The following is a 14537-nucleotide window of genomic DNA, read 5'->3' as shown; positions in this document are numbered from 1 at the left end:
TTTGATGGTACTGCTTTCCTTGCTCTTCCAGTGTCACACCAGATTCCATTTTTGTAATCAACTCTCCTTCAGCCTTTTGTCTTCATTCCTTGTTGAGTATTTAATTTCCTGATTTGTCCTAAACTGTAAGTATTTTTGTTCAGTCATTTGAAATAATAACTTGAGTCCTGCAGTCTGCTTCTCTGTTGCTTTTGAGTCCCTCATTCATCCAACACCCTGTATTTCCTCTAAAATTATCTAATCTGACCAGCACAGCTGTATTATCACAAAGTGGATTTGAATAGCAAGTCATGTATTTGATAATATGAATTGTATCTGATCAGAGAACAAAAACTCTACACAGGTTCTGCAAGATATGTCTGCTCCCAGTTTTTCTTTTCCCAAATCTGTTTTTTCCTTCTTTGTCCATCAACTCCATTTCATTTGTACTTAAGTTAGTAATACATTTTATCTGTTAAACATTCAAAAAAACTGACATGTAGATAGAAATAAACATTTTTTAAGTCTCTCAGATCATGCAATAGGTTTATTTGGGATATAACATCAACATTAAAGAAGTCAAAACATAAGATGGTAATGTTAAGCTGCTGCAGTAGAGGCTATCTGGAAGTTCAGATAAAAATTTTACAATATATTTAGGATAATGTATACAGAATCAGATTAACATTGAACCAGGAAAAACATTAGCTTTTTTTTATTATTAATGACATTAAGTAAGCAATGCATCTTTTTTTTAAATTTGCCTTTTAGCACCTACATAGCGCACAGCTTGATTATCTTTACATTCAAGTTTAAGTTGAGTTTTTGTATGGCTATCATCTCCTTTATAGACACAATCTTTAACTTTCGTACAGTCAACAACTTTAAATATTTTCTTGCTAAAACCTGGCATGATCCCCTTCACATTTTGACAGAGATCATTCACATCTTGGAGAGATGCTATAATGAAGGTTTCTGCATACTTGCAGCCCCCTTTCTTATTGAATCTTTCTTTCATGACGTCGTTGCACTGCTCTTTGGTCATGCTGTCAATGACGTTATTCTCAATCGCATGCTGCCCTTCGGAGAGCTCGACAGCAGAGAGCACCATCAGCAGGAAGCCGGCAACCTGGATCTTCATGATTACTGGTGGAGAGAGAAAAACTAAGGTGATCAACATTTACCTGTTAAAAATAGCTAAAAATGCAATTTGTCAAAGATTAAATTGAAAAAATCCCAGTGAAATCACATACCAGATGTTATTTTTCCCTTTCAGCTGACTGTGTTGGTAGTCTTGGGTGTCTGAAGCACAGACTGAGGAAGATCTTCAACGGTGGAAAGTCTCTGAAGCTGCACTCTGACTGATCTGGGCTTGTTATATAGCATCCAGGTGAGAAAGTGAGACCAGTTTATCCAATTTGAATAAAGATAAGCCCATATCTGAACAGAAATCAGCAAAAATCAAGCATATTTTAAGATGGGAATGTGGGTTATGCAAAACCTTTAAGGTCGGGGAAATTCACAGAAAGATCCTTTATTATTGTTGGACACAAGGAGTGAGGATCCTCTCTTTAATTTGAGCTATTCTTCACCAAATGAGGCCAGAATTGCGGAGATCCTCACTGAAGGTACAGTTATAATTTATTCCATAATTGCAGGTAAAAATCTGAAAAAGAAGCTCTTAGTGTGGGGTTAGGATTCTTACTGTAGTAGCAGGTGAATTAAAAAGCATCATTCTAAATTTGTAAATCTGACAAAAGAAAAAAACAGCAGTTAGGTAGTTGATTCTACTATTTTCTTTATTATTTGAAGAAACAAATTGTTTGAAGTGTTTGCTCTTAATGGATAACTTCATAAATCGTCACACCATGTCAGTACTTTGTGGCAATGGGAATTTAAAGAACGCTTTCTTTGCATTTAAGAAAAGCTGAAGTAGAAGTGCAGGTGGGAAACCGTTTCACAAATTAATTCAAATACAATTTGTTTTATCTTGAAGATTGCAGATCTGCTTTGAATGAAGGAGGATTCTGAGCCTGTCAGCAGATTAAGTTGAAACCAGATATTTGCATATATTGTATGAGAAAACACGCAGCATTTTCATTTTATGTCAATTAGGATTATTAAAATGATATTTATTTGAAAAATGCTAGAAACTGAGAAATATTCATCAGGTTATCTGGGTTTTGTTTTTAGGTCTTCAGATGGATAACGGGATGAAAGATGAGAATCAGTTTCATGATTATGAAACTGATGAGTAGCTTAAGATTTGAAGACTGAACGTTCAAATTGAGTTGCTGGAAACAAAGTTTAGGTGGAAGACTAAAGTCTTTTCCATCTTCTACTGACAGTTTATTTTAATCCAGGATTCCATGTAATATTTAAAATTTTTTCTGAAACACTATTGTTATTAGCATGTAATTTATGATCATCAACATAAGCACAACACAGCTCTTTATTAAGCAGTAGGTTCAATGTAATGGCTTTATTCTGTTTATACTTTGAGGAAAATACATTAGGTTGGGTTTTTTTATACGCCAAAAAATGAAAGACATAGTTGTTTCCTAAAATGCATCAAAAGGTGTATATATAGTAAGTATCTTTAATTTTAATAAGTTGTTTTAAAGCATTTTCCTCACCATAAGGTTTACTGGTGATCTCCTGCGAAGTGCACAGGTAAACCATCTTTGCAACTCACAGCAATGACTCTGTTTTTCAGACATTTTCCCTTGTATTCACATTTGGGTTTCCTGGCTTGCTTCTTGACTGTACAAACCACAATTCTGAACTTCTTTTTGCTCTCTGTGTAATGACTTTCGTTATTATAAATGCCTTGACCCTTACAGACAGACTGGACTTCCTTGGCATCAGCGAGAATGAACGTGTTCGTCTTCTTGCAGACGTTGTTGTCGTCGTAGATCTTCTTCTGTTTCATCGCTGCCGTGCATTTTTGCGCCGCCATCTTCTTGTCCACGTGCTGCCTTTTGAACTTCTCGTAGCGCTCGCGCGTGTTTTCCAGTTCCGGGGTGCAGGTTGTATTTACGAACTCGGAGGCGGTGGCCTGCAGGGGGAGCAAGCAGACGAGCAGGCAGAATGGCAGGACCTTCATGATTCTGAAAGTAGACATAAGAATTTGAGAACAAATTAGAAAACGAATTTGAGAAAAGGTTCTCCCACATATTTAGTTTTGCTCAAAGACGAGGGATTCAAAACGTGAACGAAGTCACCTCTTTTTAAGAACATTTTTGTGTCTGCTGTGTTTCAGGCTCGAAAAAATACTGAGTTTTACTATCTAAATGTAGAAAACGTTTGACTTTATCATAATTTCTGATTGATTTTAACAAATAAATATGTTACCTGGTCCAAAATGAGTGAAGCAGCTTTTCCAGACGAACAGGAGGTAAAAAGAGAATGAAGTCTTCTTCCTTTTTAGTTGTCGAAGTGAGTGTGAAAACAAACTAATGCTCCAAAGTGCGTCTCCTTTTGAGGAGGAGTTTCTTAGCATGTTTCTGTTTAAAGGTGTAACTCTTATGTTGCTAAATGTACACGTAACGATACACAATTAGTTTAAGGCAAGCTGATTGGCTATTTTATCCCGCCATGTTGAATATTTATAATGCATTAATGTGCATAAGAACACACAATTGGCTCATAACCGGCAAGACGCAGGACCACCGCTGCTACTGAATCAAATCAGTGAGTTGTGTTCTGAGAAGGTGATGAGTGGGAAAAACAAACATGGCCGACCACAAACGAGCTGCTGAGAGTCTCTTCTCACGTATCCTGAAAAGGAAATCAGATGAGATTTAAAAGAAATTAAGCTTGTAGGAAAAAATGACTGAAGTTGCATATAATATAAATACTAAAAACGAATTTCAACTGATATGTAGTGGTGAGTTTTATCACGAACAGTGTGGACGAAGGATTTTCACTGAAATGACCACAAAACCACACCTGCAGCAGCAGTCACACATGCATAGATTGTGCAAAGACATTGAATGTTGCCATTACCTGGAGTGAAATCTTAAACAAAGCTGTTGGTTATTATTTTTAATAGTGAAACACTATTTTTGCAAAACAGTAGCTGTAAACTTATGGTCTTGATGACAGAAATAAATCTATTGTTGCCCGTTGGACTTACTTCCTGCATTTTAAGGAATACCTTTCACCTTCAAAACAGAGAAACAACTACAGTAGAGCTGTTAGTTCATTAGTTATCAACTGAAAACAGTTTATAACTACCTGAAGATATTTAACATTTCCCTTGCTCAGAATTTCTCATTAGATGATAAAATGGACCGATCAAGAAAATGTCACTTTGAACTTTTCTCCAGCAACACCTGTAACTACAGAGGTTTGTTGTAGTTACCAATAACTATCAGTCCGACCATTGTGACCACAAAACCACCTGTGTTTACGAGAACTGAATGTTCAGGTCTCTTCTAGTAAATTTATAGCCCACTACCTGAAAACTGGGCCACATTGTGTTGTATTAAATCAACTAGAATCCTCTGAAGGGATAAATTGTTTAAAAGCTGTAAAAAATATATATATTCAAAAAGCATGTGAGCATTTGATCTTCTCTCCAAAGGCAAAGCAACAAAAACTGAAATATTGACCTGAAATAAATCTCATCAACTTTTTCTTTTTTCGTGTGTCTTTAAAGCCACTAAAAACCTGTTGGCGTTGGTTTTAGAGAACAGAAGAAGCTTATGTTTAAGCTTGACGTGGCCTTAGCATGCATGCTATCTGATCTCATTGTGGTTAGATCTGAATGTCATGTTGGTTAAATTAATTTAAGTGTGACGCAGATAAATGTGCATTTAAAGAAAGCGCGAGTGATTTTGCTCAAGCCAAAATGAAATGTAGCGATGTTATTATTATAAAGCTCAGTTAAAGATGGCGCCACAGGTTGGACAGCAGCGCCCTCTGCTGTTTGTACAGAGATGTGGGGGGGAAAACCCACCACCACCACCTGAAAAGCTATTCGTGCTGCAAAGTTTTCTTTTTTTGTTGTTGTTTTGTTTTCAAAAAATAAAAATAGTGAAAAAGTGAACATCAAAGACCAGTCTGGTAGTTACATTTCTTTTCCAATTTACTTTATTGTTTGTCAATATTATTTCCAAGATGCAGAAAATGCTTTATTTCAAATAGTAATTCAGAAGGAGAAGGTTCTAAGTTGTTCCAGATATCTGTCGTTGCTGCTTGTACAGAACATAGATGCAGAACAAAATGGAAAATTAGCCATTATTTATTTTTATCACAACATTATCCAGGTGATAAGGCACACGGTTTTGATCACACAAGACTGTAACACTAGTTGCTCTACCTTTGACAGCTATGTATGTGCAAAGACGGTATCCGTTTGATTTCCTCAAACTTTGACAATCAATAATTTGGAGATCTATAGCCTGTGTTTGATGGTTGTTACCAAAGTTACAGATTCCGTTTAGGACTCCTTCTGGGTCCAAGAAGTTGGTATTGATCGGCTTGCACCATCTTTCAGCTGCATTTATTCTTTTCATTTTGCTGTCGCAACTTCGGGGATTCATGCTTTTGACGACGTGCTTCTGGAAGAAGTTCAGAGCCTCGGAGATCTCGGCTGCAGAGAGAGCGAGGATCAGGACGGCAACAACCTGGATCTTCATGGTTTCCTGTTGAGGGAAAAACAATCCAAAAATCTTCTTACATAGAAATTAGAGCAACTCAAGAGATACAATCACACAAATATAAATCAGCTGTTTATGAAAATACTTAGGAAGATATTTTGAAATGATTCCAAACGTGTGATATGAACATGCTGAAAGTAATTTTTCCTCATTGATTGAGACTAACATTTTAGACTCATTCTAATTAATTGAATGTGACTTTACACTTCTATATTCTCAAATGTAAATTTAAAATAGCTTACAGATACCAAGATCAGGATTTTCCTGGATGATGCAGATTTTCAGTTTTCTTTTAGATGATCTGCAACACATACAAGAAAAATATTCAGTGTTTTAATTAGAAGTGTTGAATTCAACACGATTATTAACAAGAACATTCCACTTTGTGCTATTTTAAATGAAAAAAAAAAGCATTATGACAGGTTTTGAAACAACTTAATCAAAAATAACACCTAGATTTTTGCTCCCATACAGATTCAGACAAAAAATACTAAAACTTTCCAAATGATCTGTATGATGAAATCCACTTTAGAACAGACCCAGATCCTTCACAACATTTTGAACCATCCCTTAATTTTTTATTTTCATTTTTACTCACCTGCTTAGATGTGTGGTTGGGTTTGAAAGGTCTTGTTATTGAAGCAGAACGTTGATTAAGTTCTCGGTGATGTCTTCGGCGAACCTGAAACCTGATTTCACTCGAACCGTTTTTATACAGCTTAAGGATGGGAAGTTTGTGATGTAACATGGACCAGAAAAAAAGTAAAATGTTGACATGAAATGGTAGTGAACGCCATGTCACTCACGTAGTACCAATGCGATAAGATCAGTTTGCTCAGTTGGAGTTCAAGGAGAACATTTTTTTGTTTTGTAAGTTTTCTTGATGGATCAAATCTCGCCAAAATCACACACTACAAGATGAGATTCTAACTTGACTTTTTATAGTTTATTTGTGTGGGATTTAAAGTTGTACTGCTTTAAAGAAAACCAGGAAAAAATTGAAGGAAAGAAAAAACTCACCCAACTGTGACACACAAACACAGAGAGGAACTAGACTCTGCGTTGTCAGGGAAGGTTGCGAAGGTGACCGCTGGGAAACCATCTGAACCCAATGTTGCGTGACTCGTTTTCCACAAAATACCTGACATGAAAAAAAATAAATAAAAATTGCTTCACGTCGACAACATCAACATGGTGCACAGTTTGTATGACATGTAATGAAATTCTGCATCGGTCACTCTGCGTTTTTTCTTGATTTATTCATTATTTTCAGCATTAATGTTCACAGTATTTTTTTGTCACTGTACTATCTTTGTCTGTTTTTCTCTCTCTCTTTTGGAGGGCGTAGAAGCAGACTCCTAGGGTTCTAATCTGTTGAACCACATTTCAAAAGCAATGTCTGATTTTTATTGGTTAATTTCCAGTAAATTGTTATGTTAATTTTGAGTTATTTAAGTGATCGTTGAGGATTTTATATTCAATAACAAAAAGATACCACCTTTCTGTTATTGTCCAAGTGTGGACTTGCGACCTTGTTTTTCCTTTTTGCACAACTTAAGCTGAAGCAAAAATAATGAGTCATTCGGCACTTCCTCAAAGTTCTTGTATCTGATAATTGGTGTTTCACCAGAGAGGCTGTACAAAATACAGCAATACATAAACCAATACTGCATAAAAACCAATATTTCTGATAATCACTCACATATCCAAATTTGATTTTTGAAAAATCCACGGCCATAATTTTTACATGGAAAACAACTTGATGTTTGTGATATATTTTTTTCCCTCCATATTAATATAAAGTGACCAAACTGGCATTTGAAAAATTAAATTATTTAGACTGCTCACACATGAGCCTGTTTACAGTTTTTCCTGGGACAGTAATCTCCTGGTCTCCTGTGTTTGAAGATATTTCTTCGCACAGAAATGGAAATAAAATACTATTACAAAAATGTTGTGTGTCTGCCATTTTTAAAATTTATTTGTCAATTTTTATTTTATCTTACATTCAAGACAATGGCTTTTAAAACGTTATGACTCTGGATTTTAAGTTGATGCAATTTGATGCAATTTAGAAATCTAATTAGGACAGGCTGGTAAGTAAGTTTCTTTTTTTACTTTTAAATTCTTTCATAATTTATTGCAATTTGATTAAACCTTTTTTCATTTTCTGGAGTTAAATCCCTTTCAATGAGACTTCCTCTTTTCAACATGGAAAGGCTCAATTTCCTACAGTTTTGTGACAATTTTATATATACTTTTATTTTGTGTTTTTTACATTTGTAGAAAAATAGAAGTAGGTCAAAACACGAGCTACTGACAGACTTTCCTGCTCCATCCACAGAGAGAACATATTCGGTGGAAAAAATTTTTTCTTTCAATTATCTTAGAAATTTGAACTGTCTTTAACATGTGAGACATGAGAAAAAATAAGAGGAAAAACTTCTCAGGTGAATAACAAAATGTAAAAGTGTACATAAAAGATAAAGTGTTTTTTTTTTTTTGCTCCTTTTCCTGCTTGAGTAACAATTGTCTAACAGAGAGGATGACGTATATCTCAAATAGGTTAAAATTAGTTACTGCACCACCACACCTGGACTGACTGGTTAAATTAGATGCTCTGCAAGCAAACAGGCTCTTCAGAGTTTTACATATCAATCAAGATTATTTGTACAGGACATTTAGCATCAAGACAATTCATAGTGCTTTACAACACAATCATAAAAACACCACCCAGTAAACAATTGAGAAAACCAGTAACATCGCATTTTGATGAATGTCATCACAAAAAGCATCTTTGCACATCAGATAAGTTGCTCAATGTTTCATATATTATGGTTCATAAGGGTTCAAATCCTGGAAAGAATGTCTATTTTGTCATCCTTTCAAAATCACTATTAACAGCAGAAAAGATAAATGCGCCACGAGAAACATTTAAAGCATGGAAGGATTTAAAGCATGGAGGTCCACAGGTTATGGCGTCAGACATTAAGTACAAAGGACATAGGTCCAAATCTTGGTAGGAAAGCATGGTGTATACCCAGTGGCGCAAAAAGTGGGTATGCAGTGCATAGGGGCGCAGCACCAGAGGGGGCGTCAAAACCCCGACTGGAGGGGGCGGCGCGCCGATTTATGTTTTCGGATCCACCTGAATAACGTGTAGTTGCGCCACTGTGTATACGTCTTGTCAGCATGGCAGTCAATATTGACACCTGAAAAGATAAATGCGCCACAAGAAAATTCTATAGTGTGGAAGGTTGTGTGGTCCACAGGTTATGACATCAGACTTCAGGTACAAAAGACATGGGTTCAAATCCTGACCTTGGTCTGCAAATAATTGTTATTTCTGATTTGTACACACAAAGTTTATAATAATCAGTTAAAATTAAGGCTATATGTTCACAGAAAGATGATTTCTGCTTAAATATGTTTTTTCTATCAATTTATTTTTTACACCAGGAATGCACCGATTTCAAAGTTTTTTGCTGATACTGCCGATATTCCAAAAACAAGAAAACAGAAATATTGGCAGTATCAGCAAAAAACTTTGAAATCGGTGCATTCCTAGAATAAAAATGCACCGATTTCAAAGGTTTTTGCTGATACTGCCAATTTTTATTTTCTTGGATTTTTGCATAAAAAAAACAAAGAAATTGAAAAATCGGCCATATCAGCAAAAAACTTTGAAATCGGTGCATTCTTGGAGCAACACTAAATTGATTATAAAAAACCTAATTCGAGCAGAAATCATGTTTTTCTGAACATTTAGCCTTAATTTTGACATTATGGTTAACTTTGTGTGTTTTAATCTAAAAATCCCATCAAATACCAAATTAAGCATGAATATCCACTTTATTTTCAGACAAAGATCAAGATTTGAACTCATCCCTCTTGTACCTGATGTCTGTTGCCATAACTTGTGGACCACATGCCCTTCCACACTTCATAAGTTTCTCGTGGCATATTTATCTTTTCTGCTTTCGATGGTGACTTTGAAAGAGGCTGATAAAATATACATACTTTCCAAGATTTGAACTCTTGTCCTTTGTAGTTGAAGTCTAGTGCTATAACCTGTAGACCACACAATCTGAGCAACATATGCTGAGCTGTTTTGATCTTCACGTAACAAGTGACAGACTAATGACTTTTTCAGGGTAATTTTACTGCTCATTGAGTGACAGATTTAACCAGACTCTTAATTTAAAGGTGTGACTACCTGCACCACCACACCTGGATTGGCTGGTTTAATCAGGTGATTCTAATTTCCCCGGGGCTTAATGAACCTCAGGAACAGATGGACCCCTCCTGCATACTAAGTAAACACATCATCAGCAACTGTTGAGATGCAGCTTAGTCTAATCTGATCAAAAAAACAGAAAGTCCAAGTAGAGTTTAGCAAACTGTACATGTTTATGTTTGTTACAGTAGGGTTAATACCCTCCCAAGCATCTGGGTGGCATGTAGACAACCTTTAACGATTAAAAGAGACCCCAGGATCATCTGTGTTTTCCTAAAAATAATATGCTCTCCTGTCTTTCCTGTTTTGAGGGAAAAGAAATCAAATGTGAAGAAACGGAAAAAAAACATCATGCTTTTATGAATATTTACTTTTAACTCATCACCTTATCAGAGTTTATATTCCATAATATAAATGGACTTTTACGAACAAATTACACGTTTGTAACAACAGTGAGCTCTAAAAATGAAACAGACAACACTTTTTGCTTTGATAAAAAGAAATAAACACTTTTAATCCCAAACTGGATTGGTTCAAAAACCTAAAAAAAAACAAAAAAAAAACATTTACTCAACAAAACAATAAATAGATTTGAAAATAAATAAATTTAAGTCAAATTTCACATTCCTTGAAAGGTGTGTTAATTTTGCATTTTTTTTGTGCAAGCAATAAATAACATTTAGAAACACAAGGCCAAAATGTCTGCAACTGAACACATCACTATATGTCAGCTTTTATAACAAAAAAACATCTCTAAATATATATATTTTTAACTGAGGTAAGACGTCCAATATGTTTACACTAATAAAATCACATTTAATTTCTCAGGATGGCTTATGAAGGAATAACACGTTCACACAACGGGACACTAGATGGCGCCTTAAGCTCAGTTAAGAAGTTATTTTGCTGACGTAAACTTTCTATTGCACGACACTTCCTTTAGAGCATGCGGCTGTGGTTGTGCTGTGGTTTTTACATTCAACAAAGTCCGTAGATAAGCTCCGAGTTAAAGTGCAAAAAGTGCTGCAGTTGGAGAGAAATGTGATTCAGCGGACTGTTGTTCATTGGATCTGGGAGAGGCGCGTCTGGCTTTAGCTTATGAACATCATCAGTGCAACAGACTCCGAGGTTATTGTAATGCTTGAATGCTGCGCTGCTGAAAAGGCGGATCAAACGGCAGTGAAATCGTTGCATCCCCTCTTTAATCTGCTGGAAAGAAAAAAAACAGAAAGATTAGGGAGAAAATGATACATGTTGAACTGTTATCGCACAGTTTCTGCTTATGGAAAGTGAAATCTCTCACCTCTTGTGGACGAGTACAGCTGCTACGACAGTGACGCAGATGATGATCGCTACGACTGCGATGATGAGAGCGTTCTGTGACACATTCCCTGAAGAGAAACAACACTTGGTTAGACTGCGCAGAAATGAGCAAGCTCATATTTCCCAAAAAGAGGAAGCTGGGAATCCCTGCCTGTCTTACTTTTACTGTTACATTCTGAGAATGACCCTCTGGGGTCAGTACAGTAAACCTCCTGAGACCCTCCTCTCTCCCCCACACCGCACAGTGTAGCGTGACGTGGGGTTTCCGTGAAGATGAAACTGGGCTAAAAGTGAAACTAAAGCCTGATGGGACTTGTGAGTCACACCTCAGCTGATTAAAAGGGAACCATGACTCAGTTTGCTTTGATTCTGTTGTTTGACTTCCAGGACTAAGATAGGTGACATTTTGTGCACCAGGAAATGAAGCTAACCTTGAAGTGAATTTCTGGGATTTCCTGACTTCCTGATTGAGTGGTCATTATGACAACAATCAGGTGTGTAAATGTTTGACATCACTACCAGGCAGTGAGAACTCTTAGGGAATTTCTTACACCTGTGTGGGACTTCCTAGAACCAGAGCCAGGTATTTATTTGATTATCTGGAATTTGAACTTCCACAGCAGTGGCACTTCCTGATTGGTTCCCTCTCAGATAGCAGATCAGCACAGCATGTTTACACAATTCTCCACATGATAGCTTGTCAAACTTTTAAGTCCAGCATGCGTACCTTCTTCCTTCTCCTTTTCTTGTGAAGAAAAACTGAATTCCTCCTGCCGCTGTCCCAGCAGTCCTTGGTTCACTACACAGTACACATGTCCCGTCCAGTCTGTAGGCACCTGCACTGTGATGTTGCTGCTGGTGGTGATTGACCCATCACTGTTGATGACTGTAGTCGGTGGGGCGTCTGTGTATTTGAGTTTGGAGGTGTTCCAGGAAATCTCGGGAGCGGGTTTCCCTGTGGCTGAGCAACTGAGCTCTTCCTTTCTGATGTTATGGTCAGAACTGCTTGCGGAGGAGTTCTTTTTGTGCATCTCTGATATTCCTTCAAGGAAAATTGGAAATTGTTACTCCTGCTTAATGGTTTCTGACATTTTGAAATGGAGACTACCGTTAAAAAAATAATAAAAAAAAATGCACCAGCTCACCTTCCACCTTGAGGCAGATCTGCTTCCTTTTGGACCCATCAGGATACACGTTGAAGGAACAGACGTAACAATTTTCATCTGCCCAAGTCACATTCTTCAGTGTGATGGACGAGGAGCTGAGAGATGAGTTGCTCAAGATCACCTTCCCTTTAAAAGGCTCATTTATTTGCTCCCCGACAGGTTTGTTGTATGTTGCCATGTTTTCCAATGACTCAGGTCTCAGACCCCGCTGCCAGGTGACCTGCAGAACGCCTGTGGGGAAAACAAACATTCAGTACGTCACAAGTAACCTTTGAAAGAGTCGTGGCTGTTTATTTATAGCCAGCTGTCAGGAAACGCTCCAGATGTGGGACTGACCTGTTGGGTTTGCTAGCATGCAGTTGAAGTTTGCCTCCCCACCGTACGCGACTGTGGTCGTCCCATGGAGGCTGATTTGAGAGGCGTGGGCTGGAAACAGAAACACAGGGTCAGCAAACAGAGCGTAGCGAGAGACCTCACCAACATGAAAACAGTTCAACAAGGTGTGACAGAATAATAACAAAATTTATTATTGCATAAATCCTAATTGAAATAAATGAAGTAGAAATGCGTGAATCCATAAATTACATGAATATAAAGAAAAATGCAACATACAACTGGATCATGTATTGTAAGTAAACCACAAATGAAACAAATACATTTCATGCTAATAATTTAGGAAAATAGCCCAAACCCTGATATAAATAAATAAATAAATAAATAAATAAATAAATAAATAAATTAATAATAATGAAAAATGAATTAAAATAAATCATAAAAATACACAAATCCATAAATGATGGCAAATGCATAAATAAAAATTTATATTTTATTATATATTATATAATATATTTTATTATTTTTAATATATATTTTATAATAAACTTCATATATATTATAAAGGTTATTATAAAATATAATAAACATGTTTTATTATGTATAATAAAATATACATTTTCATTATTTACATTAACTGGATCTTTTTTTAGCGTAACTAATCACAAATTTAACTTAAGATAAAATTTCACATTAATAAAAATAATAAAATAACATTTTAATATTAGTATAGAAACTTTTTATGTTTACCAAATTCTTACAAGCCCTTTCAGAAAGAAGAAACTTTACTATACACAGTAAAATAATATTATTATACCATATAATAATAATAATAATGTACTCCATAACTAAACATACAGTCAGTACAGGTGAAGTAAAAATAAACAGAACTGTACTGAGATCAAAAAGTTGTCTTACCTTTGAAAGCCAAACAGAGGACAGAGAGGACCAGTAGCATCCTGTGTCGCTGCTGCAGTACAGTCAGGAAATACTTTCTGTTTGGGTTGTGCTGCCTTTTAAAGGAGTCAGGCAGAGCGTGGGATTTCTCCTCACTGACTCATGAAGGTTAGTTGTGGGGGAGGATAGATGGTGCTTCTCTCTGCCTCAATTAATTTGTGAATATATTTTATTCACAAATTAATTGTATTGCAGTATTTATTTATTTCATAAATAAATACTGCAAATATTTTATTGCAGTAAATATTTGCTGCAAATATTTACTGCAATAAAATATTGCAGTAAATATAAATAAATACTGCAAATAATTTCTGAGGAAAGTTAAAACGTTAAGAATCAAATCTGAAGAACTGAAACAGGACTTGAAGCTTTAACATTTTTTAATCAGACAAACTTAATTTTCGGTCTATGAGGTTTAGATACGCTCTGTGAGGTTTATTTTTATATTTCTGCTAATAAGATTGAAACTAGTCAAAACTATGTGCGTTTTGCAGCTTCTTTTTTTTTTTACTCAGCATCCAGTAAACGGTGTCAGCACTTCTGCTAGCAATATTTACTTGACCTTGCTGCCAGTAGTCAAGAAGGGAAAGAACATTAATACCAATAGTAGAAGTTCCCTAAAGTTGTTGGCTTACTCAAGGTTTATTTTCTGTTGTGCGCACATGATCACAATCATATTTTCATTTTGGTTAGGTGTGAACAAGTCTGTGATATTTGACACATGTAGCAATGTTTCTTTGCCCCTCGCAGTCACTGGCACCTTAGCAGAAATGCTATTCATCCTGGAAATAAACCTGTGATACTCCAACATGTCACCGCGTTGCTCTGATAGAATGTTTTCTCGCCTTTTCCATTTTGAAGAACGGCTAAGACCGG

The 14537-nt window shown here is 36.1% G+C and overlaps 2 protein-coding genes and 2 long non-coding RNA genes across 5 annotated transcripts; 1 reads left to right on the top strand and 3 right to left on the bottom strand.

Moving 5' to 3' along the window:
- Window positions 1-511: 511 nt before the first annotated feature.
- On the bottom strand, window positions 512-1322 carry LOC103151936 (uncharacterized). Its single transcript, XR_477689.2, has 2 exons — window positions 1233-1322; window positions 512-1125 (listed from the first exon to the last, which is right to left on the bottom strand). It is a non-coding gene; the product is annotated as an uncharacterized LOC103151936 (long non-coding RNA).
- On the top strand, window positions 1068-2912 carry LOC107832922 (uncharacterized). Its single transcript, XR_001658649.1, has 4 exons — window positions 1068-1148; window positions 1256-1369; window positions 2622-2652; window positions 2823-2912. It is a non-coding gene; the product is annotated as an uncharacterized LOC107832922 (long non-coding RNA).
- On the bottom strand, window positions 2443-4923 carry LOC103151975 (ribonuclease CL2-like). The gene is made up of 2 exons (XM_016660749.1): window positions 3334-4923; window positions 2443-3089 (listed from the first exon to the last, which is right to left on the bottom strand). Exon 2 carries the CDS (start codon window positions 3083-3085, stop codon window positions 2624-2626), a length of 462 nt encoding a protein of 153 aa, XP_016516235.1. The 5' UTR covers window positions 3086-3089; window positions 3334-4923; the 3' UTR covers window positions 2443-2623.
- A 5622-nt stretch (window positions 4924-10545) lies between these two features.
- Window positions 10546-13775, bottom strand: LOC103151935 (OX-2 membrane glycoprotein-like). Of its 2 annotated transcripts, none has more exons than XM_007572217.2 (6): window positions 13623-13775; window positions 12708-12797; window positions 12351-12602; window positions 11933-12247; window positions 11186-11273; window positions 10546-11091 (listed from the first exon to the last, which is right to left on the bottom strand). In XM_007572217.2, exons 1-6 carry the CDS (start codon window positions 13660-13662, stop codon window positions 11052-11054), a joined length of 825 nt encoding a protein of 274 aa, XP_007572279.1. In that variant the 5' UTR covers window positions 13663-13775; the 3' UTR covers window positions 10546-11051. The 2 variants fall into 2 exon arrangements, with proteins under 2 accessions (XP_007572279.1, XP_007572280.1); XM_007572218.2 differs by having other exon boundaries at window positions 10546-11088.
- Window positions 13776-14537: the final 762 nt, after the last annotated feature.

Source organism: Poecilia formosa, unplaced genomic scaffold, assembly GCF_000485575.1.
Source record: "Poecilia formosa unplaced genomic scaffold, Poecilia_formosa-5.1.2 Scaffold297, whole genome shotgun sequence".
Lineage (NCBI taxonomy): Eukaryota > Metazoa > Chordata > Actinopteri > Cyprinodontiformes > Poeciliidae > Poecilia > Poecilia formosa.
The sequence above is the reverse complement of the archived record's forward strand: the minus strand, read 5'-3'. Positions and strand labels throughout refer to the sequence as shown.